The 25,909-nt window shown below is 37.9% G+C and overlaps 1 protein-coding gene across 1 annotated transcript; it reads left to right on the top strand.

Annotated features, from left to right (window-relative positions):
* Nucleotides 1-13,886: 13,886 nt before the first annotated feature.
* LOC139979530 (cathepsin O-like) lies at nucleotides 13,887-25,857 on the top strand. The gene is made up of 8 exons (XM_071990440.1): nucleotides 13,887-14,163; nucleotides 15,558-15,772; nucleotides 17,210-17,252; nucleotides 20,309-20,322; nucleotides 20,675-20,902; nucleotides 21,880-21,921; nucleotides 22,826-22,995; nucleotides 23,336-25,857. Exons 1-8 carry the CDS (start codon nucleotides 13,999-14,001, stop codon nucleotides 23,461-23,463), a joined length of 1,005 nt encoding a protein of 334 aa, XP_071846541.1. The 5' UTR covers nucleotides 13,887-13,998; the 3' UTR covers nucleotides 23,464-25,857.
* Nucleotides 25,858-25,909: the final 52 nt, after the last annotated feature.

Here is a 25,909-nt window from a genome sequence, read left to right as displayed (position 1 = left end):
ACTTTTAATATAAGTATACATTGCCTTATGAACCAAAATAAAGAACGTAAGGTGGAATAATAATAATAAAAGAAAAAAAGAAAGATACATGTTTGCAGTTTTTATATTTTTTAAGTTATTGAACTAGGTATGTACTATATATACCCAACTTTCAGTAAGCTAAAACAATGTCCAAATCAAAAAAATCTTGCTCAGAATGATTTCCTGTTTTGTTTTTTTCAAATTGTTTGCAAATATGGAGAAGCAATTATGAGAGATTATTAAAAGCCCTATAGTAACGTGAAATGGTTTCGGTCGACTTAATACTTGTAAAAGATTGAACATTGGCGAACTTTAGGGTGATTTTCTCGCGTATTGGGGTCAACCTTGATTAGTTAATATTTGTAAGAGAGCGTTATGTCCACACGTGTGTTTTATCTTTCTGTGGAGCGTATCTAAACTGACGAGGTCTGTGAGACTTTAAAAATGTATCGGAACCCAGAGTAGCTTTGGGGTTTTATCATTAAATTCTTGTCATGTAACCCCTCCCCTCACTCCCTCCCTCTCTCTCTCAAAACTTGGAGGTATGGCTAAATTCAAATTGCCATATCTGAAGACTAGACTTTTAAACATAAGTCTGATCATCTAAAGGCTACATAATTCGTCTGACTTTCTGTTTTGGTTTTAGTATTTTCCACGTAGTCTCTTCGGAAAAAACGGATACGAGGAAAAACAAACCCGTAGGAAGAAGAAAAGCTACATATAGTATTTTAGTATAGGCTGTACCTTAAAAAGAAAACATTCGAGGAGAATTCAAATAGACTGCCAAGTCGAAATGTCGACTTCTTATACACAAAATCCGTTCAAAATATCTAGTTTACATATATTGATTAAAATTTCATTTCAAATAGTGAAAGTAAATTTCCCTTTGTTTGTGATTAGTACCGTATATGCCGGGATAAAAATGAAATGTCCGGGAGACGGAAAGTTGTCCATCAGGGGAGGTTGTAACAAACAGTTATACGTTTGGGAATCAAACACATTCAATTAAGTTAGTCGCTCAATAATTTTCACTTTTAAAGGTTTGCATTATTGGCTCCAATTATAGCACGCTATAGATAGGAAAGTTTTGTGATTACGTAATCGACCTGCCACGGTCGTAAATTTGACCCCAGGCTCTACAATTAGCCTGCATAGCTTCTTAACACCATTAGGCTCTTTCTGTAAACACTGTGTGGACATTATGTCCATGTCTACAGTGTAGTTAATACAACGGTCACACAAAGACCCTCATACAAGAAAAGTATGTGGCAGGCGTTGCAGACTAATTGGTAAAAAGAGGTCATTTTACGACCAAGGCAGGTCGATTACGTAATCGCAAGAAACGTTCCATGATAGCGTGCTATAGTTGAGGTCTATACAGCAGACCTTTAAGATGTGTGTGTGGGAGGTATAATGTATTCAAATATATCGATCGCATAATTTCCACAGTTTAACCTTGGAATTCAAATCTTTTCAATCAATTCAATTTACTAGGGAAGTGGGGGGGGGGGTGGTGAGCCGGGTGAGAGGAAGTTTCATAATACAAGCAATAACCCTTGACCTATGCCATATGTGCGTCATAGTCATAAACAGACCAATCACGTTCGTATTCATAATCAGCTGACGCATATATCAATCATGTGATTCCTTTCCTACTACACACGTCAGTCGGCGTATCGTTGGAAGCTTATATATATATAGCCAAGCACGTGACGCACCGAGTAAATGTCCTCTCGTCCAGACACTTGACTTACAAAAAGTACAGTTACATTTGATCTATATCTCCCCCAAGTTCAGATCATAATAATATTAGTTCAGTTTGTCTTAAGCAACACTATTATCGTTGAGACAAAGGAGAAAACAATGAAAGCGGTAGCAGTCATAAAGTTGATGTGTATCAAGTATTCGTCTTTTGACCCTATCCCACGTTGTTGAAAGTGCTCATTGAGCCCAACAAGGTCACCAAAAAAAAACCTATGTAGGACAACGAAATTGATTAAACAGAAAGAAAAGTACTATATACCCAAGGTGAACTTTAAGCAAACAGCCTCCTTTGTGATGTCAAATATGTACAATGCTTTGCTTCTTCAAGATATTCCTTCAATTTTTTTACGTCCATGCAATGCTCCCTTGAATTCGGAATGAAGAAGTTTTTATACTCGTTCTTCGTGCAGTGGCGTCGCCAAGGGGGGGGGGGGGGGGGCCAGGGGGCACGTGTCCCCCTGGAAAACCTAGTGCCCCCCCGAGTGCCCCCCCATCTGAGATTTGGGTTGGTAAAAAAATATATATATATTTTGTTATATTCAACTCCCATCATCTGAGTTGGTTTTTCATAAGGACAAAGAAGCACAGTAATTCGTATTTTCTTCAAATGAGCTGCGAAAAAATGAAAAAGTTTATCCTTGAACGTCGGGTATCGAAGTCGTAACCCGCGCCATCACAACAGGTGTCGATATTTACATTGAATGTGTCAGTGCTCACGCCATACCAGCGGGTATACACGTCCGCTTCGCGAGCTACATGACTGTGAGAAGGAAGGGTACTGCGGTATGTTGCCTTGGTCTGAGGTTGACAGGTTAGGAGCTGACGAAATGTGAGAATGTGAGGGTCCGCAGGCATCATACTTGCCTATATTTGTGGACCCATATATTAACCCTGTTGTGTAGGGGGTGCAGAGGTCATTTGAGGCCAGATGCTTGTAGGAACAAATGGCGAATGTTCACACCTCCATACTGAGCCATACTCGATGTGTGTTCAAACTTTGGATTGCATGGTGAGATCCCTGATAGGAGCCAATAACGATGCTGGAACCTGTTACATCTTAATAGATAATGGGCGAAAACGAGAAGGACAAGAAAGGAGTCGGGGGTCATGCACACATTAATTCAACAAATGTAGGTTCTATTGATAGGGTTAGGCATAATATCGACAGCATGTGGTTCATATCCTCTGCAAAATTCTGCGCCTTGTTAAAATCATTACCTCAAAAATAGCAATTTCTGGAGATATCTTCAAATCGAATTTAGCATCAAATGTGGCAGCATTTTGCATCTAGCCCATCCTCCGTATGCGAAAATTTTCCAAAGGGGAGTGGGGCAGTGGCGGCGGAACCGGTGGGTCTTGGGGGGCTCAGCCCCCCAATGAAAAAGTTGAGGGGGCAAATGCATGATAAGCCCCCCCCCCCAATATTTACCAAGGCTCCGAAACGTGCATCTGCCCATTTTTCAATGCATACTTGTCGATCTGTCCGATGCACACGTATACTATATAGGTGTAATAATTTTAGTAAATGCTGGGGGACCCTCGGCCCGTCCCCTGGCTGTAGACCACATTGTCACCCCATCCGCGTCTTCACGCCCCGTGAAAAGTGGAAGCAGTGAGTGTGAGTACCGGTAAGCGCAACACAACTTCGTCTTAGGCCAATGACTTGCTTCATTTCAGCCAGTTCTCCAACATCCCCTTACTACACTCAAAAACGTCTTTGCGAGTACACTACGAGTAATAGCTACTCTCTTAAAACACCATCGAATATACAAATTACTATGTTTTTACAGACTTTTACGTGCAATCTGAGAAATTGCAGGCTTGAGACCCATATTTTAGGGCTAGGTATTTGCAGCATAAAACACTCGGGAAGTGCCGTTTCCGGCCATCTGGGGGTTTGAAAAACCCAAAATTTTCTTGTACGCTCCGCGCCAACCGATGGTGGCGCTCCGCCTAGATAGTCTCTACACATTAGCCCCCCCCCCCAATAATTTTCCCGTTCCGCCGCGCCTGGAGGGGCACCCCTCCCCTTAGACCCCTCCCCCAGGACGGCGATCCGTATCCACCTAAGTGCCCCCATCAAATGCTGGTGCCCCCCCCCCTGTGCCCCCCAGACTGAAAAGTCTGGTGACGCCACTGTCTTCGTGCGCAGTGTTATTCCGTTCATTTATTTGCTAAAACTCCCTTCGATCAGTGCTTTGTCTAATATCTCTCATACCCGTGACAGAACGACGATTGTCGACAACGCGCAAATTTAAATATGCAATTTATGCCATTTCCTCTCACCGATGGTTTATGGTAGCATGCTATATTAGCGTCTATATCAATCCGCCCGAATGTTCTCTTATCTCAGGAAAAGTGCCAAAAAGCAGTAGGAAAACATCTTTTATCAATAAAGATATGTTTAATTTTTTTTTTAATTAAACATATCTTGATTGATAAAAGATATTTTTTGGCTTGCATGTTAAAGAGTATGTATGCAAGTACATGTGGTGCAAAAATTGGGTCAATTGAGGCAATTGTAGACCCCTTTAGGCCTCCCAGGGGCAGCGTGCGAAAATTGTTTACTACTGAGTGAAGCGGTTTGTTTACAAGTGACGAAAACTTCAGGCTCTGATAGCAAAAATCTACGCGGTCATGGAACGGAAAATTGATGGTGTCATGAAAGGCCAACTTGTCAGCTATCCAGTGATGGGTATAGCGTTTAGCTTGTGAGAACTATCTAGACTTAGAGACCACATTACTTTCGTGTTCTAGTGTGTAAGTCAATGGGGCTTTTAATAGGCGTATGCTACCTTATAGCGGAGTGAGTTAAGCCGATTCACTACATCACCTTTCTTATATTCCACATCCGAAGGTGGAATATCATTCCTTTCTTAGCAACACGCGGACGGTGCTCATAACATTTGTATTTGTATTTGTATATTTATTTGTTTCATCACAATTTACAGTGTGACGGGAAGTCTCCTATAAAGCCTGTAAGGCTTAACAAAGTAGGAGACTCCCCAAAAAGAAAAAAAAAAGAAAGAAAAACTTAAGAATAGAAAAAGAAAAGTTAATAGTAGCATCTACAATGATGAAATAATCGAATTGACTCTACTTGAAATTAATAATGTTAATAAGCAATCCTAACAATCTTTATAATGATCTTAATCGCAAACACACACAAGAATAAATCCATCAATAGTGAGAAATAATTACAGTTTGGAGATTCCTTTTGAATACAGAGTAAGAAGGCTTATTCTTAACATTATCCTGGAGATTATTCCACGTTTTTATAGCACGAATACGAGGGTTAAAAGAACTTAAAGTACTTCGTTGGGATAAAACATGGGCGTTATTACAATGGCGTGTTTGATGGTTGTGGATTAGTCTATTACTATATATAAAATCTTTAAAAGCCTCGGGTAGCAATCCATTCCATGCTTTATATGCAAATGTTGCAAGCTGGACTCTTATAATATCATTTAGTTTTAATAAATTTAAATTTTTGTATAATGGGCTAGTATGATCACGTGGTGCAGCATGTGATATATGGCGGATAGCTCTCTTCTGGAGGACACATAGGTGATTAAGATTTGTAGAATAGGTTCCTGACCAAATAGTCGTGCAATAAGTTAATTGGGGTAAAATCAGAGTTATATAGAGTGTTCTGAGTATATTTGGAGGTAAATAATGTTTTAATTTGCATATAATACCAGTATTTCTAGCCACTCTGTTACAGACTGCTGATATGTGATCACGCCACGAAAGTTTATTGTCTATGTGTACACCCAAGAACTTAGTAGTGTTAACCCGATTAATAATTTTATCATTCATGGTAATATTGTGATCCCATCTGAATGAGTGACTAGCATTAAACACCATATAATTAGTTTTTTCTATGTTAAGAGATAATTTGTTTGCCGCAAACCAGCTGGAAAATTTAGTTAGTTCAGTAGAAACAGTTTTATGTGATGAGAGTAGATTTTGGGAATCGAAGAAAATATTTGTGTCGTCGGCAAATAATATTGTTTTAGCAATATCGGAGACATTAACGATATCATTGACATAAATTATAAATAGTAATGGACCTAGTATAGAACCCTGAGGAACTCCGCAAGCGATTTTAGCAAGTTCAGATTTAGAATTTTTATATAAAGTGTACTGGTATCTATTTGAAAGATAACTATCTAGCCAATTTAGGGTTGTTCCTCTGATACCATAAAAAAATAATTTACTTAGTAATATTTTGTGATCGATGGTGTCAAAAGCTTTGGATAGGTCGAGAAATACGCCTACACAGGTATTATTCTTATCAAGACTATTATAAATATTGTTGACTGCATCTGCTAAAGCTAATTCTGTAGAATGGTCAGGACGAAATCCGTACTGCTCGTTATTAAGAACATTATATTTACATAGAAAACTGTATATACGATTAAACATTAATCGTTCAATGATTTTTGAAAACACTGACAATAAAGATATAGGGCGGTAATTCTCAAAATGGCTGGGGTCTCCTTTTTTAAAGATTGGTTTTACCTTTGCTATTTTAAGCTTATCCGGAAAAATGCCGGTGTTAAAAGAAATATTGCAGAGATGAGTTAAAGGCTTTACAATGTATGGGATAACTTGTTTAATAATACCTGGCTTAAAGTCATCATAGCCTGCTGCTTTGTTTGGTTTCACATTTGTGTGAGCAACTTTTAAAACTTCTTCTACTGTTACTGGATATGTAAATATGGAATGGCATACTTTGTCATTATTATGTAAAAAATGTTCCGCTTTTAGTTTAATATTAATCTTACTAGCGAGGTTATAACCAAGATTTACAAAGTATTTGTTAAAGTTGCTAGCGATGTCATTATCATTGCTAATTTCGCAATCATCATTTTTAAATGTTGCTGGATATGATGAGTCCTTACCGTTTTTATTGAGAATTTCATTAATTGTACTCCAAGTACTGTTTACGTTGTTTCTACTCTGCTTGAATTTATCATAAAAGTATAATCGTTTGGAATATCGTATAACATGGTTTAATTTATTACGGTACATTTTGTAAATAGACTTAGTATGTTCAGTAGGATTCTTCAAATAACGTCTAAATAAAATGTTCTTCCTTTTGATTGATTTTAAAATGCCCTTAGTGATCCAGGGATGTTTTTTAGTACGTTTCTTTTTTGGATTGAACACTTGAGTAGGAAAGCAATTATTATACGTAGTATTGAAATAATAGTAAAATGTATTATAAGCAGTATTAACATCTGGTTCGTTTAGGACATTGTCCCACGTAGTTTTCCCAATTTCAGAAGTGAAACTTTTTATATTATTATCACTGTAATTACGTGCATAGATGGGATTATTTTGTCGGCGATTAGTCTCGAGGGCATTGACAAACACTGGAAAGTGATCAGTGATATCAGTTACAAAGATACCTGATGAAAGTTTAGAATTACTATTGGTTATAATATTGTCAATCAAAGTTGAAGAGGTACTGTTCACTCTGGTTGGTCTTGATATTGTTGGATAGAAACCATTTGAGTAAAGGTTATTTAGAAACTCTGGTGATTTGTTTTTATCTAACAAATCAATATTAAAATCCCCCATAATGTAGGAAGTACAGTTTAACTAAATAATGGTAGTACAAATATTTTGCATGTTATAATAAAATTGTTCTAAAGAACCATTTGGAGGTCTATAAACAATACCAATAATTATTTTCTCTTTAGAATTTGGCAAGTTTGCCTCAATGAATAAGGATTCAATGATATCGTTAAATGTTGATAGATCTGGTTGGTGTTTAAACCATTGTGCACATATAAGCAGACACCGCCACCCCTTCTATTAACACGATGTTTTTCTATAATTTTGTAATTTTTCATATGAATAAGAGGTGATGGGTGGTCACTTAGCCACGTTTCGGTGAAGCCAAGTACAGAGAATTCATTCATTCATTCATTCATTCTTTAGTAGTGAAATAAAGGTATTTATTTCGTTGAAATTTTTGTTCAGACTTCGACTGTTTAGATGGAACATAGAGAGGCAATTATTTGGTGGTAACCTGTTGTAAGAATCTACGTCAAAATACTCACAAAGAACACTGCTATCATTTGAATCCTCGCAAACATTATCCATTAAATTAATATTGATTATTTAGCGAGGTTGCGAATTCCTGGCTTTTCGCAGATTTGGAATGAATGACTTTTTTTTCAGTCTAACAGTTCTAAATTCACCTTCGTCATAAGACATTTGTCGTTTCAGATGTTGAGGTAATTCCATGGCTGGTTCCTCTGACGTTGTTTTGTTACCGGTGGAGTTAGTGGCTTCAGTCGCTTTGTTTCCTCTAGTTGCTTTTGTATTCTCAGTATCCTCTTGAGTTGGTTTGGTGGGTCTTTGTTCATCCCGTTGAGTTGTCTTTATATTCTCGTTTTGCTTCTTTTTAGTCTCGTTGGTCTCAATGGCGCTGCCTTTTGTTTGGGATAACTGGTCCATGGCTTCATCTTTTGGTTGGTCAGTGTGTTGGACGTTGGCATGCTTAGGTGGGCTTATGGTGTTTCTGCCTGTTGCTGGGTCACCGTTACCATGGTGGTCATTGTTGTCATCTCCGGCTTGTGGACAATTGAAACTTTTGTGTCCTAGATCGTTACATTTAAAGCATCTTACTTGTGGACATTTCGCTTCCCAATGACCTTGTGAATTACATTCCCTGCATACATATTTTGGGCAATTCCGCATAATATGGTCATTTTCCAAGCATAAATTACATACCCTGGTTTGTCCATTGTGCTTTAGTCTCATATGTACTCCATTCAGTGTCATTGCATATGGTAGACTTTTGCATTCGGTTGGCAGTTCCAGTCGTATGTAACGAATCCCATTTTCAATATTGGGAAATTCCGGGTATGTGTTGTGGTGCCATTTCCCTTTAAGTTTACAGCCAAATTCGAGTAGTTTTTCTGAGAGTTCATCGTCGTCAATGTAGGACGGAACACCAAATAAACTCACAGTTAAAAATGATCTCGACACTCCATAGACGTTGCAAGTGCAATCGTTTATAACTATACCTGTCTCTATTAATAGGTCTGCATCATCCTTGTTTCGTAAAGTTATTATCCAGTTTCCAGATGACTTCACACAGCTTAGTATCTTTCCGTTCCCAATATCGTTAATGATTGATTTCAGCACATCCTTGACTTCATATGAATCGTCCATAACTCTTACGCTACACTCCTTTAAGGCACCCATCCTTTCATGTTTCGCGGAACCCATCTCAATGTACCGTCAGGCAGACGAACGCCGCAAGGCGTCGTTGCAAAAATTAAACAATTTATAAATTCCGTATAGTATCCGGAAATGATAAAATAATGGTGCAAGACACCGTGTGGGCAGTACTCCAACAAATTTCCTATACTGGAGGTGAAATAACGCCTACGGTGGCGATGACGGAACTTCCTATGAAAGACCACAGTCATAGGAGGCACACAAGACATCACAAGATGCGTAAAGGAATAGGATATGTGAGGTGTACCAGGGAAGAGGAATTAACACTTCCGATCGAAGTGTATTACACACTAACCGTCGTCTTAGATATTTGTAATAGTGTCGGATATGCAGCACTCATTTTTACAAGCTATTAATCTATAGGCCTACAGGCCTAAGCCTAAAGGTTTTACTATTCGTGTGATGCAAGTCTGAAGCAACTTGTGACTGACTGACAGGGTGTAAATTTTTTGCGGAAGTATTGCGGAAGTACTTTGCGATTCGTATTGTATTCCCTATATACAAAAAGCGATATCTGGACGCGCTGATCTCAGTAATCCTCCTCAAACCGCTTTAGGAAACATGTTGACTATAACATATTGAATGACACGTTGGACGTTAGCTTCATTCTGTAGTCTCACTTATTTCAACTTGACATCTAATATATACATGCAGGTATGTTGTTGTATATACAGTATAGTAAGAGCCAACATGTGTGTCTGTATAAGAAGAGCCTGACTATTTAAACTTTGTCCGTGTTCATATATACTTAGTTGGATTGATCGTCCCATCGGAAGTAATCATGTGAAGATTCTGGCCGGTAAACAGGACCGTCCAGGTGCATTTCTTCTGTAATTGTTATCTGTGGATTCATTGTGATTTTATCTTTCTTTGAAATAACAACAGCTTGTTATTAAAAGCAGGTTGTACTTGTATAGGCCTACGGAAATGACCACAGCCTATCCGTATCATATAGGTCTAACCTAACCTAAGTCAACGAGGAAGGCCCTATTTTCGCCGTTTAGATTGTAAGCTATCCACGTGCAATACAGTATTGGATGTTCTTTTGAACAAATGGACAATAGCCTAGCTAGGCTGTTGCGGTTTGAAAGACTGGTTTGTAGATAAGATTCTCTTGGAAACGCCAACAGTGTCGCATAAACCGCTGAAAGATCGTCGTAGCCTATATTCGGAGGTTCCAACGTATACGTGAACGAGATTTTGGGCTTGAACCGTCTTGGGCTATCGCAGTGCAGTGAAAAATAGCGCGTATTTGACCTCAAATGAAGTGTCATCTGGGGATGACACTGTAGTCTTGTTTGAACACACGGCTGAGTCTCGTCTGGTCATCGTCGGCGAAGAGAACTTGTATCCATGACAACATTATAGACAAAGGCCCATATTAAGGAGTGTCCTATAGATAGCGGGAATTAATCATGCATGCTGTATATGTATGGATAGGAAACGGTTGCATGAGCAGACGATAATGATGTTTACCAAGCGTGGCATTTGCGTGGTTATGATAACAGGATTTTTTGTTTTTTGCTTGACAATTTTTCATTTAGATGAGAACCACGAACAGAACTCATTATTATCATCTATCGGAATTTACGATAGATATTCGTCCGTCCGGTCAAAGCTGTCTTTTCGTCGACAATACACGGGTAGCACACAAGACAGTTCTTGTGTGGTTTTGTTTAGTGCTCCTCAAAAGTGTGCCGGGAGGACAATCTATGAGTTAGTTGAATACATATCTAACTTAACTCGTTCAGCTGTTACCAGAGATTCGATTATGAACATAGATAGCGTATGGCCGCCTAACGTCAGCGCAGCGGATATAGTTCCACGTATCGTCCGCGAACGCGTCCACACTTCTCAACCGTTGGATTTCATATATACCCATTTATCTTTCGTCGAGTTTGGGAACGATTCTCTTTCACCGTCATACGTAAGCATTGTTCGTGATCCTTTCGAACGCGCAAGATCATTTTATTATTTCAAACGGTACGGTGATACAATGCAAATGACGGAGGATGCCAAGTTATGGCGCCAACGAATGGAGAAAATGAACCTTTCAAAAGATTCGTACGACGATTGCGTAATGAGTCAACGATTAGAGTGCGTGGGAGAGCGTAGCCAATTTGAGTTGATAAGACATTTTTGCGGATATAGTGAAGAGTGTTACCGAAAGCCAGAGACGGTGCTAGAAATTGCTAAGAGGAATATTGAAAATCATTACGCCATCGTAGGCATAACTGAAGAATTTGATGATTTTCTATCATGTTTAGAAGTTTTGTTTCCTGTACATTTCAACAATGCTTCGAAATTTTACAATACGGAAACGTTTAAGAAAATAGTTTACTCGACCCGCACGAAAATCAAGTTGCCTGCATCGAGTGCGACGAAAAATATCATGTTACCAAAGCTAAAATATGAATATGAATTATATTACTTTATAAAACAAAGATTTTATGATTTTAAAGAAAAAATCTTAAACGAAAAGAGAAAAATAGCACCATATAGGCCTTAAGACAGTGTTTCAACAGCAATAAAGCCTCATCGTGATTCTGTTCTCGTTGGGTGAATCCCGGATTTTATTTCAAATTATCAAAGAAGAAATCGATTTTATGAATTTCATCTAGGGTTTCTTCTTTAAGAGACACAATAAGGAAATTAAAGGGTATACTTAGAGAATCGATTTTGTTGTAGATATTTGAATAAAGTAACGTTCATTTGGTGAAAATAACTAGGTTTCCCTAATTTGCATGTTTCTTCAAGTGATACTCATTATTTACTATAAAGTAGGTGTTAATTTTTACTGATAAATACGCAAATAGATTTTGTACGCTCAGTTTTACGTTTGAGAACCCATCGAGAGCGTAGTTTAACGTTGGATGGGATTTATAACTATATATTTGGACAACGTAGTGTATAAATAGTATCAATTACGACCGCCGCTCGTTTAGTTAAAACAGGCGCTTACGCAGAATATTCCAACCATGGATTATGAATTTACGGAAGCTGTTGATTTTATTCAACCATACTGAGGGGAGGGAGGGGGGGTGTTTTTACAATTAAGGGTATTTAGATAGATAATGGTGCTATATTTTGTAACCATATGATTGTTTTTTTGGTGACATTCGATGGAGTTAGTGTTATAGTCCGCCGCAGCAGTAAAGACCATTTTCTATACTCAGGCAAAATATGGATCTTCGAACATGGGAGGGGTACGTACACACTCCGTCGCACCCTCTATGCGTGCGAACTTTTAGGCCATATATGTTTACATGTGATAGCTAGGACTCCATTCTTTCAAAATTTGCGGTTGGAAGCATGAAAATATATAGATTCGAAGTAAATATGCACTTAGCAATTGAATAAATTTATTTAAAATTTTATGAACTTATCACGTACTTTGGTAATCGATTTATTCGGATCAACTATTTAAGTTTCATTTCTAATATTACGTAACTGATCTTTTCAAGTAACTATGTCAGGTAACTTTCCCTAATACTCTGAGAATTTTTTTTTCACCACACTCATTTGAAAAAAGGATCTCAGCTCATTCTATTGAAGTAACTATTCGGACTGTTCCATTCATTGTTCTCCGATCTTAGTTATGTGCCTCATTTCAGTTGCCTTATTTCTTCTTTTGTAGACAAACAAGATTCTCTCTCTATCTCTCTCGTTTCTTCATACCCATGAGTAATATCCCGTAAATGATTATATAACTTTCTGTCTCCTTTTCTGACGCCTCGAAACCAAACATATCGGACATCGAGATCACCCATTCCTCCATTTTAATTACTCCTTTGTCTGCATTGTTCAACTTCCTTAATTGTGACCTGTATCGTTTGAACTAGTGTCGGAATGTTGACTTGATTCGTTCCCTATCTGGTAAATACTAATGATTGCAACTTTACGCTGAACTTTGACCTCATTGTTCTAAAAGTTCTCATTTCAGTATCGCTTATTTTTGGAAAGTCATGCATGCACGTAATGATTTCTCATATGCTTAAATCGAACGTGTTTGGAGCCAAGATATATATAAGAGCATCTCCGCTCCCTGTGAAATTTACATTAGAAAGTCGACAACAGAAAAGTGACTTGGAAACTAATTATACAAACAAATTGAAAAGAGCACATTATGTTTGTGCACGAATCGGGATTCGAACCAATGACCTGCCACCTGAGTGATATATCCCTCATTCTGCCAATCGTGATATAACCATTAGTGATTGCCAGAGATGCATGTCAGAGGGGCGGTGTATCGTACCTGCCGTACGTGACATAGACAATGTCTGCTTATCTGTTTGCCTATATAATGTTGTTTTTCACGTAGCACAAACCATTCTAATATATATATATATAGGCTATCATAAAGGTAAGAAATTTCTACGCAATGTTTTAATTTACGCTTGAGACAATGGCATTTCTCCAAATAAACATTTATTCCAAAAGAAACTGATAAACTGCAAAAGAACCCGAGAAAGACCGACGTAGTAGCCACTCGTGGTAATTATCACTCCCCCCCCCCCAGATGACAAGCACGTACGTCACTCGTAAGCGCTACCCGAGCCCTCGGCCATTCCCAGTTCCCTACCCAACATCCCTAGCCCCCTTACCCTATATCCCACTCTATCTAGCTTACCCCTACTCTCGATTATTCATCCCTACCCTCTCAACCCCACATCCTTCCTCGACACCCTACAATATTCCTAAGCTCAACACCCTTCAAAAAACCTTCACCCTTCAACAAAACTTCACCCTTCCCCAACCTTAGCGCTCTGTGGTGAAAAATCTAGCCGTATGATTTAACAGCAGACTGGTAACGTCTGCTAGCCTGTGATGACCTTTGTACCTGGTTCACCCAGCTGGAGTTTAGGTAAACAATGATTTTCTCTCGCAACAGAACTGGTTCCGTATCTTCAGCAGAATATCATATACTCAACATAATACAGTCAGAAAACCATGGCATCGTATTGGAGGTATATATTATTCAACTTTCTCTTGGTCCACTATACGTTTGCCAGCACGGTGTCTGATCAGGCACAATTTTCCAGTTTCATCAAAACTTACGGGAAGTTGTATAGAGAGGGTTCTGAAGAGTACAACAGAAGATTCGATAACTTCAAGGTAGGCATTGGTATTAAGTTAGGCCTATCCAATCACGAAGTTATGCCTATGTAGTATGTATGAGATACGTGTAAGGCTAGACCTTCAGGGCAATTATGTATAGTAGTCTAGTATTCCGAGACTACCAAATTTCTGTTCGGAGAACCAAAACCTGCAGTGGATGTTTTTCGGCGGAATACTAGTTGTTGACATCAATCCAAATTGCATTATATAACTTAAGCTGGTGTTCTGTTCAACGACCTACACATTACATACTGGCCTAGTAATTTTCATGTTGCTACTATTTTCGAACAACCAAATTTACTGTTCGACACAACCAAAATGTAAGGCCTGGTTGTTCAAGGGACAACCAGACAAAATATCTTTACAAATTTGCCCTGGCCTAGGCCTAAATGATGTTCCTTTGTTATCCTTAATATAAGAAAGTGTATGGCTAGCCTTCAGTTATTGACTACTGTGCATAATGGCTAGACCTATTTCTCATTTGAACCCTATTGTTATTGTTTTATCTATGTTGCTCAGTTTTTCATCAGTAAAATAAAGTCCACTTAATAATAGCAAACTCTGGCAAAATGGGAAGTTACCAGAAAATGGTTTCTGGGGCATATTCAATGCTTTATCACAACACTGTCAATAATGAGAAATGCCATTTAGCACACATTGATATGTATTGTAACCAATTAATTGTGAACTTTATCACTATTATGAGAATATTCCATCACAATAACTTGCTGATGCATTAAAATTTGAATAGTATATAATCACTAAAAATATAAACTTTGACCAAGTATGTATAGTTACATACATACACACATACATACATATTAGACACTTATAACATCAAGATCGTAGCGCTTTGACAACTAAGCCTTGGTCATTGGTAACTTGTCACACCTACACACCAAATTGTGCGCAATTCACTCAATCTCTCCTGGGGCACCACAGTGCACAACAACCACATGTCCCCCGGGGGACTTCCCATAGGGTGCATGCAGCCACAAACCGGAGCACGCAACTATATTTACAAGTTACCTCTGATGTCCCCATTTATACACCTGGGTGAAGAGAGGCAATGGAGATAAAGTACCTTGCCCAAGGACACATCGCAATGATCTGGCCAGGGCTCGAACCTGTAATCTTTAGATCACCAGTCCACTGCCTTAACCACTTGACCACAACGTCCTAGTTGGCACCTATACTGAACTGAGTGACTGAACCTATTGCTTACGTTAATGATTTGTTTTATATGTTAAAGTTTATTGTCTTCGTTTTAAATCAGCTAAAATTTCACCAATAATAGCATAAAAAATATTTCCATCGCATGCAATTCTGTCATGGGAAATCTATTAAGAATTTCATAGCTAATTAATCTGATTTCATTGTCACGCTTACAGAGCAGTTTGGAGAGACACAGGAAGCTCAACTACTTTTCGAATAATGCAAATGGCGTCGTCTATGGGATCACAAAGTTTTCTGATTTGACGCAAGCAGAATTTGCAGAGCAAGTTCTCTCACGGCCTCAAGATGTACTCAACTTGAACGGTACCCGTCCTTCAGATTCATCAACAGTGAATGAAAAGTTGGACAACATTCCCAAGGCCTATGACTTGTAAGTCTAGCTTACTCTTATCGACGATACTACTCATAACAAAATCGTCTCATCGTTATCAATTATAGGTACCGAAACTCAAAGGCATGTTTCTGCACACAGTGTTAAACCTAACAAAGAAACAATGCTTATTCAACGTCAAATTTTCAACTGTAGATGCACAAGTTATTGGTCGCAACACCACAAAATTAGTTGCAAGCTGGGTAACATGGGGAAAAAGTTGGGTCAGCAAAAAAAAGTTTCTGAAAGTACTGGACAGTAAATTTCCTCTCTATATATAATATAATAATAATATTTGCTTCTTATATAGCGCTTTATACCAGCGATAGGTCTCAAAGTGCTTTACAGACTTGGTCAATGACCTACAGACCTGGTCAATGATAACCTGTCCCAGAGACAATCCCTCCAGTCAGCAGCAGTTATATACTGCGCACAATGACAAGTTACCTCACAGGTACCCATTTAACCCCTGGGTGGAGAGAGGCATGCGAGATAAAGCATCTTGCCCAAGGACACAACGTAATGAACTAGGCAGGAATCGAACCAGCAATCCTTGGATCACGAGTCCGATGCCTTAGCCAATTGGCCACCATGCTCTATCACACTTTGAGGTGCTCTCAATGTGTATACAGGGAATATTCCAGTATCATGCTGCAAAATGCTATTCAAAATGGTCCAACTGCTGTAAAAGTGTAATATGATGTATAGCACTTATTAACACATGAATCACAGTATGTTATAAGAGACCAAATTCAAATCCTTCACAACTGCTACACAAAATTTGAACACAATTATTCGTGGGTGTATGTTGTTGTTATATACTTTCTCTCGATCTATGTATGCAGTCAATTTATGCAATCAAATCAGTCAATGTTTATATAAAATCAGTAATTAACGATGAGTACTGGGTGATTTAAGGCCTAAGAAATTTATGGGTAATTGTGGCTAGCGTAGAAAAAAAACATTAAACTTGGGTTGCTAAGGAAAGAAGTTTGGGAGCTGGGCAGTAGATCATCTTAATCTATGGTGGTGTTTAACACTTCTGTTACACCTCATTCAAAACTAGGTCAAATTACCGCCATTAGACGTTTCTTTTTGCACGAGTCTTCACACCCTTTAAAGCACTTTACCAGCAAAATCACTGTACTCCAACATCACCTTCTTGTTTTGAATTTTGGGAGTCTCCAGAGAGAGTGTCGTTGCCATGGGAATTTATTTTTGACTTCGGATTTGCAATGAGAGTACAGTGCCTCATTTGTAAAGCGAGAAATTGTTATCTGTTCAAATGAATTTAATTAACAAATTGTTGTATATGTACAGGTGAAAATTTACACTGCAAAGTTATGATGTTAAATGCAGACAGTAAAAAAGGATACTTAAAACTATTTTAAGATTTTCACCAGTTTTCTCATTTCGTTTTTCTCGTTTTCATCACAGGAGGGAACAACATGTGGTTACAGCCATAAAGGACCAAAAAGAAGTAATTTAAAGTGATTTCATTCGTAAAGAGTTTTCAGAAGAGTTTGAAGGCCAGGATGTTTCTCAACGATAGAAACATACAGTCAGTGCACATCGTGTAAATCATTTGACATTTGAAAGTTGTACTGTTTGTAGCATGTTTCTCAAGAAAGTACCTAACATGTTCCAGTTGGTAGTGTTGCAATTGCATATCTGGGAAGACGGAGCTCAAGTCGAGTCTAAAATGTTTCTGCTCGAGTCTAAAATTTCACATTGCAAAGACCCAAACGTTAGGGAACAAATAATCTTCATTAAAACACCCTCTCCTTTTTCAAAATCCTGGAGCTGCCTCCCCCTCCGGAGAAAAAATATGGACTTTTCTGTATGGTTATGGTATCAGTATGGTTCAGCACAGTTAATAAACCCTAGGTGTTCAAACCGGGGGTCGTCACCCTTTTTAGGGCCGCCAATAGGTTTTAGAGGGTTGCCATAAATTTGGGAGGAAAAAAAGGAACGTTTCCCATATTTGTGGAGCAGAGATGAAAAATCTTGAATGTAAATTACTTCAAAAATTGCAACACCATTTTGCAACTGAGCACCTTTACTCATATAAAACGGAAAAATATTCTCAAAATGTGAAGGGGATACCTGCTCCCTGTATGTCCATTCCCAGTCCACAACATTCAACACTTGAGCGTCACCTGATCAAGGTGAAAATTGGGGTCACCCAAGCAAAAATCTTTTTATAACAGGTGAATAGACTAGTGAAGTAATCGTCAGACCCTTATGGAGCAGAATGAAATAAGGTTCAGGTTAAATTTGAGTCGGTTGTTGGAACCTTCTGTTGTATATAAACCTTAAAGGGATATTCCAGTGGCACAAATTGTGACACTTATATAGTTCAAGTCAAAAGCATTCCACACCGTTAAATGAAAGACCCCATCTCAATACCTTGTCCCTAACTCGAGATGTTGTTGGTTGAATAAATTTCATTTTGACTGAGTAAATGCTCCATTCTTGCCTAGAGTGAAACACAGTATTTAGTTGGTCTGTGATGTGATAGTAGCATTTGTGCTTCGAATGCTTTTCTTTCTTTGCATAACCTTGTTGAATTATCCTTGAAACCTGATACATTTGGAATGTTCACTTTAGCTACAAAGATTCTCTGTATTTGGTGGAATTTCATCAAAATGCAAATTTTTTTGGGGTAGAAATATTAGATTCCTCTGTGAAAAATTAAGTCAGATATTTTAAAGAAACACAAAAACAAAATTGTCAGCTGAATTGCTGTGATGACATCATCCAATCAGCTGTCAACAGCTGGATTCGCAAAAACCACCAAATTTCTTTCAATAATGCTATCAGGAAATGGTTTTGACCTAAAGATGCAGACAAATATCAAACATTTCTATTAAATGATCAACTTGGGCCACCAGATTGTACCTTTAATGAACTCAGGGTCAGATTTGAATTGACTGATAGAATTTTAGGGAGGGCAAAGACACCGCCAGGTTCAGGTCAGACTTGATTGGGTGTATCAGAACCTCCTGTTGGACAAACTTTAACTCAGGTTAGATGCAATTGTGATGTGAGTGTAGATTTATATTCCATTATTCTGGTCAGCTTTGAAGTGAAAGGAATTTGTTTTTGTCTGCTTTGCTATTGTGATAGAACAGTTGTCAAGGTAATGTACACAATAATCCCCTTTTATAGTCAATTTCCTTTTAATAGCTGGAAGGATTTTAGTGGTGATAAGCCTGCAATAATAAGGAAAAGTGACCTCGCTGACTCTCTCACTCTCTTATCTCTTCATGGGTCATCGCTTCATCGGTCAATGCTAAACAAGTTTAGGCTCATAAGTAGGAAGTCATTTCAGTACAGAGTCCTTGTGATAACTGTTGTGTTTTGTTAATGTAGCTAACTTATAATGCAGTATTTTTTCCTACAGACAATCCTGAATATCTTAATACTGAGTGGAAGCTAATATCCATGATCAGGCCTGATGAGGAGGGAAGGGGGAGGGATAGTCATGGGAACTACAGCCATGAAGCCTTGGGTCAAAAGGTTTTTGATTACATATCCGTGGTGATAAATCTTATATGAATGAAAGATATAGCCACCCTCACAAGGATGGATGGGGGGGTGGGGAGAGATAGTTGGCTAAAAGCCTAAAACCCCAGTCCCTTTGGTCAATTAGGGGGCCATGAAGATATAGAGCTGGCCAGGAAGATATAGAGAAGGCTCATGAAATTATGAGATTAAAGAATAGTGTATTTATTTTTGGCTTAATACAATTAATGAAAACCAAAGAGTGCCAACATTTGTCACAGTGACGTAAATGTCTCAGGAGTCCGACCTGGCTTTTACAAATCAAGTGATAATCTTGTACAACAAAATGGAATTGACCACATAGATTTGTTGCAATTAATCAACAAGTTTTTGTTCTTATTCAGCAAGCAACCCATACCATCAGTTGTAAACATTTCATTTCCACACGTGTGTGTGTGTTAGTCATTCGATGTGAATCGTCCTTGATTTGTGCTCAGTCATGAGTGAGACGAGTAAAAATATGTCAGAAAAAGATCAACTGTTCTATCGAATTCATCCTCCAAGGTCACTGTGAGCTTTGTCGTTTACAGCTGATTGAGCGTTTCGATTTCCTGCAATATTAGAACCACAAACAGTGTGTCCACACAAGATAAGATTTTAGAATAAAAATTGTAAAAAACTAATAGGACTGTTGTCAAAAGTACTAGTTGTATCCACAGTTGGTTTGGTATTTATCAACCAAGTGGTCAATTTATGTGTTTACTGTGCAATGTACCCAACCTTGCATAGGTGATGATGTTTCATTTCAATGGCTACAAACTTATCACGTTTGAAACTGAATTTGCAGTTGGCTTGTAGATTGTACCTCGCCATATAATATTTAGAAGTCATGGGATATCCGTCATTAACATTAAAGAGATCTTAGTGGTGACCTGAAAACCTGTTTTCAAGAAATGTTCAAAAATTTGTAAAAGTGCTGATTTGCTGTTTTGATATTCGATTAATTATGTTTTCCTCTTTCTGTTACAGTGCGGTGGATGTTGGTAAGTTGAAATCATTGCTCGAGTATGAAATTTCAAATACCAGATCTCAGTCTTCAAACTTTGATTGCAAAATTTGATTTGAGATTTGGGCATGTTTGACAGGTTACTACATGAACAGCTCTATTCTTAAATATGAAATCTTTATCGCCAGATAAGTGGATTACATCTTAATCAGCTGGAAGTGTTTGTAAATGCAATTTCTGCACATGCTGGCATCAAGTATGTAATACACCCTCACTATACATTACGTCAGATTCATGAAGAAAACTGCTCATGTTACATCATCGAAACCACAATGCATTGTTGCATTTTGGTCTCTCAATATATATTTTTCTATTCTTATTCTCTGTAGGGCTTTCAGTATTGTGGAGACTCTTGAAACCCAGTTTGCACTGAAATACCATAAGTTGTACACGTTGAGCGTGCAGGAGGTGTTAGAATGTGCGAGAGGCAGTTACGGCTGCAAGGGAGGCAATACCTGCACCACTGCTGAATGGTTGAATGAAACCTCTGTCAAGCTTACAACCGATAAGAATTATCCATTCACAGACGACGCAGGCGCCTGCAGGATTTCTAAACAGTAGGTTGCCTCATATTCCAATTATGTATACAACACAAAAAGACAAATGAGAGGGCATTGTGGTCAAGTGGTTAAGGCAGTGGACTTGTGATCTAAGGATTACAGGTTCCAGTCCTGGCCAGATCATTTCGTTGTGTCCTTGAGCAAGGCACTTTATCTCCATTGCCACTCTTCACCCAGGTGTATAAATGGGGACCTGCGAGGTAACTTGTAAATATAGTTGCGTGCGCCAGTTTGTGGCTGCACCCTATGGGAAGTCTCCCGGGGGACATGTGGCTGTGGTGCCCCAGGAGAGATTGTTTGAATTGTGCACACTTTGGTGTGTGGGTGTGACAAGTTACCAATGACCAGGGTTAAGTTGTAAAGTCGTGTTAGAGGGCCTTGGCCCTGAAAAAGACTGTAAACCTAACATAACATAACATGGTTTGACAAGAATTTTTTTTTTTTTTTTATATTTCCTATCGTTTCCAATTTAATAATGTTTGCGTTTCCAAAATTCCAGATTGAATCTTCATTGGACAATTCATGTATTGTATTGTTTCCTATCAAGATGTTTCACTGAAGATAGCTGGCATTGCGGGTCGCGTCAGGTTATAACAAGATCCGAAAGGAAGAGCAGAATTTTGATAAGGCGTCACATTGGTTTATAACATATGGCAAACAGATCATGCTAGGGCTTATTAAGATATGTTAAAATTCCGAGTTTCTGTAACAACTAAGGTTTCATCTATATTTATATCCTCATTCTCTTCTTCCCTTATCCTCTTCTGCTTTCATCTGCTCTTCCTTTACCTCCATCTCGTCCTCTTCCCTCAATCTCCTGCTCTTCCTCCCCCCTCTTTCTCCATTTATCCTTCCTTTTCCTCTTCCCCCCCCCCCATTTCCTGCTCTTTCCAACCCCCTCTAAAGGCTAAGACTCCACTTCCCTCAATCTCCAAATATTGTCTGGATAGCAACATTTCTTCTTCTCTTGTTAGGATTGATGGAAAGGTGGGAATTACAAACTACAGTTGTCATGGGTAAGTTTGGTTAGGAATTACTAGCTACACATGTCTGTAATTCTTCCCAAAGAAGTACTTCTCACAGGGATACAAAGGATGGAAGGACAACAGAATGAACTGGATATGTCAGAAAGCGATTCAAATATATCTTAATAAAATAAAACTGTTAGCAAACTGCTTATCCACTAGAGAGCCTGTGTCAGAGAATGCGTAAAAGTAAGTTGGCCTGACGTTTCGATCCTAGCAGAATCTTTTTCAAAGGCTAAATGACAAGTAACAGTAAAAAGGGACAAAAACATGCACAGAATACAAACCTGTATTCAGTGCAGGTCTGTATTCTGTGCATGGTTTTGTCCCTTCTGTTACTGTTACTTTTCATTTAGCCTTTGAAGAAGATCCTGCTAGGATCAAAACGTCAGGCCAACTTACTTTTACACATTCAAATATATCTTAACTTATATGGTATTGTCTGAAATGAATTTTGCTAGAGAAGGCTAAAAGTTTGGACATGTTAGCCACTAGAATAGGTGCAGCGAGCTGTTTTGTGACTGAAATGATGTACAGAAATTCAGCAAAGACAGAGACACATTCACCAAAAAAAGAGTGTGATCTCATAGTGAAGTGAGAAGGGTTTGTTAAGTTCACTTCATTTGAATACTACAAACATATATACCTACTTCATATTTTGACAATAGATATATTTACCTTTCTTAAATGTGGTGGGGAAATAAACCCAGTAAATAAAAAAAAGATGGGTATTTTTGGATAAAAGTTTGTATTCAGACTACAATACCCAGGAACGTGGAATAGTAAAGAAGGAGATTTTAAACGTAATGCGACTGCAGAATGTTATAGCTAGTTTTATAGTTGTTTGATGTGAGGAAGAACCTATAATTTGAAGAGTGTTCATCTTTTGTCACAGCTATATAAATCGAGAAAGCGATATGGTGAACACCGTCTTTAACCACGGTCCATTGACGGTTGCAGTCGATGCCACCAGTTGGCAGGACTATGTGAGTGGTGTTATACAGCACCATTGCTCTGCTCAAGCTGATAACCACGCCGTCCAGGTGATTGGCTTTGATACGTCAGGTGAGTCTTCATAGCTTTCCAATTCTCGTTTTTGAAATCGTTTATCCAGGTGAAGCAAAGGTCCAAGCCGTATCTTAAATTTGTGCCATTTTCGGCATCACCGTAACAATATGGTTATGTAAAGCAGCTTAGCCTTAGGTTATGTAATGTTATGTTAGTTATGTAAATGTAAGTCAAAGACAATGCAAACTGTTGTTGTAATAATTTGGCCTTGAAATCTGCCTTCTCTTTTGCGGACAATGCGGTGAACCTAAACATCAAGTCTTCTGTGACTGTGATACATGTGACGAAACAACAGAGTATTTCTGAAACAATCAATAATTTTTTTTGTTTTTTTCAGGTCCAGTTCCGTACTATGTAGTTCGCAACTCATGGGGTAAAGACTGGGGAGTAGACGGCTACCTTTACATAAAGATAGGAGGTAATCTCTGCGGTATCGCTAATTCAGTGGTCACTCTTACAGTCTGAATGTACTTCTATCAGAACCATGCATTTGATCTGGATATTATTTCATCCGTTTTTGTAACATTCCATTTTTTTAATCCTTAATTCACATCTCCTCCGACCAAGTTTCTTGACAAATGGGTGATAGAAAGGTAATATTCTGGTTGTTGTCAAATATTAAGAATAATATTTTCATCTAAAGTATGGACAAAACATGCCCTCTCCCCGTCAAATTAGGTGATACATATGTCTCCCATAGTGACCCATGTTCAAAATTTGCCACAGGTGCGTAAACCAGAAGAAGCATTGAAAGGTGATCAGTATTTTAGAAAGTTCAATAATAGTCAAGCATACTTGATAATTGATTATCTTGACTGCCACAGTCACAGACATTTTCTGTGGCACCATGTAGGTTAATTTGCCACTTGTGTATGTCAGAGAATGATATGGAAAGTTGGAATATCCAGGAGGGTACTTTTAAAAACCTTTTGCAATCTTAGCTTGCAGGACAATAGTTGGCGACAGTAACGGTGACCTTTGTCAATGGGCACTATTATCATAGATGGTTTTGTCATTTTTCTGAAGTAACGTTTGTAAAGCGAGTCCATTTGTATCAAAATAAGTACATATATTTGGTTTCAAATCATGCTAAATTATGTGAAATAAAAATGCCTGTTTGTGCTTTTCATATATTTTTTTTCTCCTCTCTAAATTGAGATGGTCATTTACCACTTGAACAGTATATGTTATTCATTTTTGTATTAATACAGTTTTTTATTTTTGTGAATTTCTTATAAAAAGTCAACTAATTATTTGCCTAGTACAGGATTTGAACCAGTGGCCTATTGTAGACAATTTCTATGCACTACCTTTTCTCTGAGTTATCCAGCTCTTAGCTGATGGGGATTTTCTTTTTTCTCTCTGTTTTCATCTGAAATAAGTAGACACTATTCAATTTAATATATACTAGAGAGGTACAAATTTATCGGAGAGAAGGATCATTTGGTGCCCAAAAAAAAATTTGGCTTTAATGCAAATTTGGAAGAAAACCTTGCTACGATATAAATTATTGTTTCAAGTTTATTGTTACAAGAGTAAGAAAGTATCATAAAAATTTGCACAAAATGTTTACTCATTGTCATTTTTGCCCCAACAATTTTTAAGTAATGTGGTTTTATATGGGGAAAAATGCTAATCCTTTTTCAAATTTTGCAGTGAAATATGTCAAAGGCTATTTATAATGCAGTGATAGACAATATCTTAAATGCATCTTCTCAGGTAGTTCTTCCCATCTATGCCCCCCCCCCGCCCCCAAGTAGGTGCTGGGTACCATCCCTTCTCATCAACTTTCAGTATCAGTATACTTAGTAACTAATTAATGAATGGTTTTTTAATTACTTAATTCATTAACCACTGCTTAAGAAATTGGTTGATTAATCTTATTTCTTGGCTTGGTCATAGAGGGGAGTTGGGGAGGGCAGTTGAGAGCTAATGAGGTCCATTTACCTTGTCTTTCAATCACCTCATTTTGATCCACCATGAAATTAATTATATGCAATGGTTTCAATGTTGTTCAGTGTGTAACTCTAGCTGCAGTTAGAGCCAAAAATGTAGGAAAAATTACAGTATGCTGTTAGTTGTGATTTTTTTCACAGAAAACAAGATTATTCAAATCTTATGTTCTATGATATTCAACATTTTACAAGATAATTTTGTCTCATTGAGATTTTAATAATTGAGAATATTATTCAACTTGACAGCATAACTATTGGAGAGAATAATTTCAAAAACTCATCCAGTGTACAATTAATTTTTGTAATATATCAGTTGGGGTTTATAGAGAAGTTATGCTAATGGTAAAAATTATGTTGTGATACTGCTGCTCAGAGCAAGACTTTGTTTCATGCTGTAAATATCATTTTGAAGGTTATGTCTTGTAGTAACAATCGTTTTGTGATGCACTTGCTCTGAGAGAGAGATGTTAAGATTATCATAACAATCATATTGTGATACTCTTGTTGCAGGAGAGCAATGTGACAGTTACAGTAACAATGGCTTTGTAATACTCTTGCTCCAAGAGAAAGAATGTTTACGGTTATAGTAGCACAAATTTTGCGATACACTTTCTCTGAGAGACAGATGTTACTGTTATCATAACGATCATGTTGTTAATCTTGCTCCGAGAGAAAGATGTTATAGTTATGGTTATAGTAGCAATCATATTAAGATACTCTTGAAACTAAAGAAAAAAATCATTGTTTTGTAATTACTGTCTGCCTACAAAGAGGGCCTTAGCAGAAGTGGTGGGGGTATTCAGAAATAATATATATATATTTGGCTACCATTGAAGCCTTTCTTTGTCACATTGTGCTGGAAACAGCATATTGATGAATAATATAAATGAAAGAGAGCTTAAAATACTTACTTTCTGTCTTCTTTGACTCAGGTAAGCATTTCGTTAAGTTAATAA

This window comes from Apostichopus japonicus, chromosome 14, assembly GCF_037975245.1.
Source record: "Apostichopus japonicus isolate 1M-3 chromosome 14, ASM3797524v1, whole genome shotgun sequence".
NCBI lineage: Eukaryota > Metazoa > Echinodermata > Holothuroidea > Aspidochirotida > Stichopodidae > Apostichopus > Apostichopus japonicus.
Note: the sequence above shows the minus strand (reverse complement) of the source record. Positions and strands in the feature narration are given on the sequence as shown.

Excerpts from the sequence above, each read along its gene's own strand:
- LOC139979530 (XM_071990440.1), top strand. The coding sequence starts at position 13,999 with ATGGCATCGTATTGGAGGTATATATTATTCAACTTTCTCTTGGTCCAC. Across the intron at positions 20,903-21,879 it reads GCCTGCAGGATTTCTAAACA|GATTGATGGAAAGGTGGGAA; the intron begins GTAGGTTGCCTC and ends TTCTCTTGTTAG. Across the intron at positions 22,996-23,335 it reads GATTGGCTTTGATACGTCAG|GTCCAGTTCCGTACTATGTA; the intron begins GTGAGTCTTCAT and ends TGTTTTTTTCAG.